The sequence below is a fragment of the Lipophrys pholis genome (genome assembly GCF_963383615.2).
Source record: "Lipophrys pholis genome assembly, chromosome: 1".
NCBI lineage: Eukaryota > Metazoa > Chordata > Actinopteri > Blenniiformes > Blenniidae > Lipophrys > Lipophrys pholis.
Window position 1 is genome coordinate 29,769,887 of NC_137635.1, and position 5,790 is coordinate 29,775,676.

The 5,790-nt window shown below is 42.2% G+C and overlaps 1 protein-coding gene across 1 annotated transcript; it reads right to left on the reverse strand.

The window, feature by feature from the left end:
* Positions 1–1,808: 1,808 nt before the first annotated feature.
* LOC308118140 (homeobox protein engrailed-2b-like) lies at positions 1,809–5,102 on the reverse strand (the record flags this gene model as incomplete). The annotated part of the gene is made up of 2 exons (XM_080477414.1): positions 1,809–2,125; positions 4,697–5,102. The coding sequence occupies 2 exons, from the start codon at positions 5,100–5,102 to the stop codon at positions 1,809–1,811; spliced, it is 723 nt and encodes a 240-aa protein (XP_080333540.1).
* Between the last annotated feature and the right edge of the window lie 688 nt (positions 5,103–5,790).

Genomic DNA, 5,790 nt, shown 5'->3' on the forward strand with positions numbered 1-5,790 from the left:
TCTCTTTATTTTCTTAGCAACCAATAAAAGGATTTTTCCGGCACATTTGTAGTTGTACATGTCCTCCTCTGTTGTATAGGTCCAGGGTTTGGCACAGTTTCAGTTTTCTGATCAGATAAAAATAAAAAATGACAGAAAAATGTGATGGTTTCAGTCGCCAAGTCTCTTGTTCAGCTGGTATAAAGTAGACCTTTAATTCCAGATATGTGGTAACATTCTCACACTGAGGAGGCTCCTCAGACCTGCAGGTACAGGGGGAAGTAATAGATTACCAATACTCACATGTTTGTATCCAATAAGTTGAAAATAAGAAATACCTCGTTATGTCTGAATTTGTTTGCCATGTTTACTCCAATACACAATTGTTTATCTGAGTGCATAAAAGTAAAAAAGTAATTTATGTATTTTATTCTCCTCGTTTCTGTTAAAAATTGTAGAAATTATAAATTTCTCTATATGATTTTCGTGCATTTGATCAACTAAAGTTTGTTTTAAGACATCCAATAATAATTTGGTCCCATTCAGAGAATTTCTTTTAATATAATTTTGAAATAACTACAATTTTGGGGTCAATTTTGCACTTTTTAAAACATATTGTTTTCTGCTTGTATAAATGGTCTTTATTCAGTTACATTTAATGACTTTAAAAGATTAACAACACTAAATGGTGAGAACAATTTTACTGGAATATGGCAATTAATCCAATGCAGTTACAAGGTTTTGTAATTATTTGTGTGATTTCTTTTATTTGCGTTTTATTTTTTTTACTTCACTCCTAATCGAGTATGACTGAAGGTAATCGAGTACAAAGTTTGAGTAGAGTTTGTTTCCTCCTCTGCCTGCAGGTATAAACATGAACAACAGTCCGAGAGGTCAGAACGCCACCAAGGGTCGATTCTGAATTCACAGTTCCCACAATGCAGCGGGATCAAATCTTTGGATTTCAGCTGAAGAGTTTTCACACACAGGCGGACAGACGCTGGAGGTCACACGGGGCTGCAGCACTGAGGGGGCCCCCTCCTCCCCACCCTGCAGATTCCACCGTTAACATGGAGGCTCTCAGAGAAACGCAGAAACAAGAACAGGCCTCGTGCCTTCATCAGCTCCTGAGCTCATCTTCTGGATGTCTGGAGGTTCATCCAATCCACTACCAGGGACACGGCTTAAAAAAATAATAAAAAAAATCATGAATGATGCAACAATTTTCAATATAATCCAGCCGGATGTGAGCGAAAAAATATCCGTTTTTAAAATATTGTGTTGAAAAATGTTGTTTAAGAAAAACAACTGACTTTATTCCTAAACAATCGTGTTCATTTCACATATATCCCAAATTATTGCTTGTATTTCGCCAAAAATCACACTCAGTCTTTTTTTTCTCCACCACAAATGTCACTTAAAACCTCGATTCTTTCACTTCTTTAGAAGAAACAAGCAGGAGGCGATCAGACAGCTCAGCTTTGTCCTTATTCATGTAAATAAAAAATAATAATAATAATGACGGACAGGGGAGATCTCCCACTACAGGCTGAGGCCTGAACGCAGCCTGAAGCCTGACGGATGGGACGCGGTCAAGAGCTGCAGCCCCGCGAGCACACACACACACACACACACACACACACACACACACACACACACACACACACACACACACACACACACACACACACACACACACACACACACACACACACACACACACATTGAGAAAACGTCTGGTCATCGTCTCTGGTGGAGTTTTAAATATGAATGCTGGTACTGGAGTGATTTTATTGCATGTTTCAGTTCCTCCATCCTCCCTCGTGTCTCTAGTCGCTGTCCGACTTTGCATCCTTGGACGCGGCGTGGTTGTACAGTCCCTGCGCCATCAGGTGCAGCGCCAGAGAGTTCTTCCCCCCGGTGGCCTTCTTGATCTTGGCCCGTTTGTTCTGGAACCAGATCTTGATCTGGGACTCGTTGAGGCCCAGCTCCTGGGCCAGGCCCTGGCGCCGCTGCTCCGTCAGGTACCGGTTGTTCTGGAACTCCGTCTTGAGCCGCTGCAGCTGCTCCGCGGTGAAGGCCGTCCGGGGCCGCTTGTCCTCCTTGTTGGGGGTCGGCGCTTTCTTTGGTTTGCGGGATCTGGGCCCTTGGGTGGGATCGGAGGGGTTGGAGTTAGTGAACAACATTTATTGACGCTCATGTTGCAACAAATCCAATATTGGGGATCATTAAAATACATCTTTAGATGAATATAATACATCGGTTTGTTTAAGTGTACCATAACCAACTCAACCAAATCACAGAATATTTTGGCCTCAGTCCGCCAACTGAACACTCCTCTAGATCTCATGTTGTTAATTAGTCATTCATTGTTTTCTTGGCCGGCCAATCAAATTGCCTCCTCCATTTGTTTGTTTATTTATTTCAGGAGAGCAGGCAGTAGTATTACATGCAGGGGCCATATATGTCTGTTTTTCTTCCATGAAAGGACTGGGGGTGGGGGGGTCCAGACTCACTTCTTCCCTCGTGATTTCCACACAAACTAATCAACTTCACAAAGTCTTTTTGCCGACTCAGTAATGTTACCACTATTCACAAAGATCTGAAGTCCGGCTTCCCACAAAAATAAGTGAATTTTCTTTAAAGTAGAAAAATAATGAAACCTGCGAAGACTCGTGAAGGATTTGGATCAATTAATGGACGTTAAAAACAAATCCACATCAAGATAAAACTACTCAACGTTTATATGTGACAGGGTTTCGTTCTGCAACAATCCACAGTCACATGGAGTATTTTAGTGAAAAGAAATAGTGAACAATATTACAATGCTTGAAAAGGAAAAGAGAGAGTGGCCGCAGTGGGAAGAGATTTTAAAAAGAAAAGGTGTATTCTTTAAATAATAAAACTGGTTCTAAACCACAAACATTGGCTGAGTCTTGATTTTCTGGCTGATTTGATCCAAATTCCGATCCTAGAAACTCGTGTTTCACCTCACTGCCAATATTTTACCATCAAATATTCAACAACTCGCGCGATTCACGTGCACAGGCAGATTGTGACTGATTATAAATGTTGCTTTTCTTTGCCGTATTTTTGATCTTTGTATTTCTGAGACTCATTTCCTGCCCAAACTTTTTTTTTTTTTTGATTCCCGGAAATTAAATGGAGGATGAAGAGGAGGAGGAGGAGGAGGAAGAGAAGGAGGAGGATGAAGAGGAGGGGGTGGTGGTGGTGCACATGGGGGTGGGGTTTGGGATGATGGAGGATGGGGGAGTTAGGCGCCTCTTTCCCTCCCTGTTACCATAGGAACTCCATTTTTGAAAAAAAAGTACTTTCCCAAAAAAGAAAAAAAAGAAAAAAAGAGAGAAAACGACTTGTTTCGTTTCGGACGAGACGTTTTCGACATGAAATTAAATATCAGAGACACGAGGACGGAGGGAAATGTCACCTCGAGTGTATAAATCATGTGCTTTGCAACAGTCTGACTTCCATTGCAGATAAAAAAAATGGACATTAAAAAACCATGCACGATTCACAAAACAAACTTTAAAGCATGTTGGTCATTCGGTTGTTTTAAAAGTCGTGTGAGTTTAATTAATGTGATAAACGGTGGAAATGAGAACTGCTTTCTGCACGACCTCTGTATTAAAGGCCCTTTGTGATCTTTTCATAAGCTCGATGCTCTGCCTGGGCCTCAGTGGAAACTCTAAAATACACATAACTTCGTTGTGAGAACATTTAAAAGCTCTTCCGATGGTCAGAATGCGTTTCCTTACACTTTACAAGTTATATAGTTGATGAATAAGACTGATTTAAATCCACCGTGACAAAGAAAATAAGTAAATTTCGCGTCTTGACGCAAAATAGAAATAATATATGCCACAAATGGCAAACAATGCTCTTTACTTTTCAATATAATATGACACTCTTCAAAATAAAACCCTTCAAATTAAAGTTTGGCACCAAAGTATTATTATTATTATTATTATTATTATTATTATTATTATTATTATTATTATTATTATTATTATTATTATTATTATTATTATTCGTTCTTGCCTTTTGTGGGGGTGCATTAGAGCTCTTTCTTTTTTGGGGGATACACGGCCTTCACTTTTTGGAAACCAACCCCCCCACATTGTCAAAAAAAATATGCTAATGCCATATTAACAAAGAAGATGGGGGAACAATGGCGTTAAACTTGGTTTAACTTTATTTCTAAACATTTCCAGCTTAACTTGGAGATGGTTTTTAATTGAAACCTTATTTCTAACTGCAGCTTGTGGACTTTATGGCCTGTTTTCCAAACCAAATAGACCAAATAACGAACCCCAAACAATTGAAATAAGTCTTTATTTTCCTCGTGAAGTCCTGTTTTAATGTGATATTGTTGGGAGTTTGTTGTCGCGAAGCTTTTAGCAACAGAAACGATGAGCGTGGAATAGTGACGGTAGCTGATATTAGTTATGACAAAGCAATAATTGGTTTGTCAGGTTGTGATATGTCTATTAGGAATCAGCTCGATGAACAAACGGATTCCAGGTTTTGACGCGCTTCTTTAAATTTCCCTTTCGAGTATAATAATACTCGAAAAAGGAGGGATTTTCTGCAAATCGGTGTGTTTAATTAAAGGGGAAGTTTATTTTTGTTTTTTTAAGTTTAGTTTATAATAATAAATAAAAAAAGAAGTGATTAGAGTGTTTTATTTCCCACCAACCTGAGGACGGGCGGTCCGAGTAGCGCGTACAATAAACCCAGGCGGGCCACAGCATCGGCTTGGCCGGCGGCGCGGCGCTGGCCTGCTGGCCGCCCTCCACCCCCGCATCCCCGGACTCACAGTCCGGCTGCTGGTCGTCGGAGGAGCCCGAGTCCTCCGCCTCGGCCCCCGGTTTGGACGCTTTCCTGCCCCTCAGCTCGTCTCTCCGGAGGATCACTCCCAGACTGTCCTCCTCTGCAAACAGAGTCCCGTCCTTCCTCTTGCGACCGAAGTCCGGCCGCAGGATGTTGTCGATGTAGAAGTTGGTGATCCGGTGAGAGAGCGCTGCCGGCGGCTGCAGCAGCGGCAGGATGGCCCGGTTCGACTCCTCTCCGGACTCCTGCGGGCGCGCTGCGTTCTCCTCCATAGTGATGAAGCGCGAGCAGCCTCCACACACCTGATTCCCGAGCCCAGGAATTATTGCTTTATTTTCCTCCCACTCACACACCTCAAGCGACGAGTTGGGAAACGAACTCTTTGTCGGAATATTTCAGTTTTGCAGTGAAAACGCGCCTCTGATGATTTTGACAAAGAAAAAAACATGCTTCAGTTTCTGGTCAGAACCTCATGGCTGGACTCGATGTTTCTTCTCCTCCAATATTACAAACTAGTTGGAGAAAATAAAAATAAACTGGACTTGTTATTTGGTGTGTTTTTTTTCCGGCTCCCTGCACAACAATTACCGCCGCTGCTCACTAACCTGCTCTAATAAAGAGCCGCTCAAATACTTTCACTACGCTTTTTGGTTCCCATTTCTGATTGGCTGCCGGGCCCTGCGTTGACGTCACATCATGGAGTAATCAGACACGTGCCTGGCGCCAATGGGGAGCCGGAGTGCGCGTCACGTGACCCTCCGGATTCCCCACGAGGCGCCGATAACTCCAATCCGCAATTCACAATTGAAGATGCGTTCAAGTGCCAGCGGAAATTTCCCGCACGTGAAACCATGAAGGCAGAACGTTAAAGTCCAGGAGCCACATTCAGACCAGTTCTGTCTCCAAAGGGCCTCATCAGCTAAATATCACCCTAAAAACACCCAAATGCATATTTGCTTC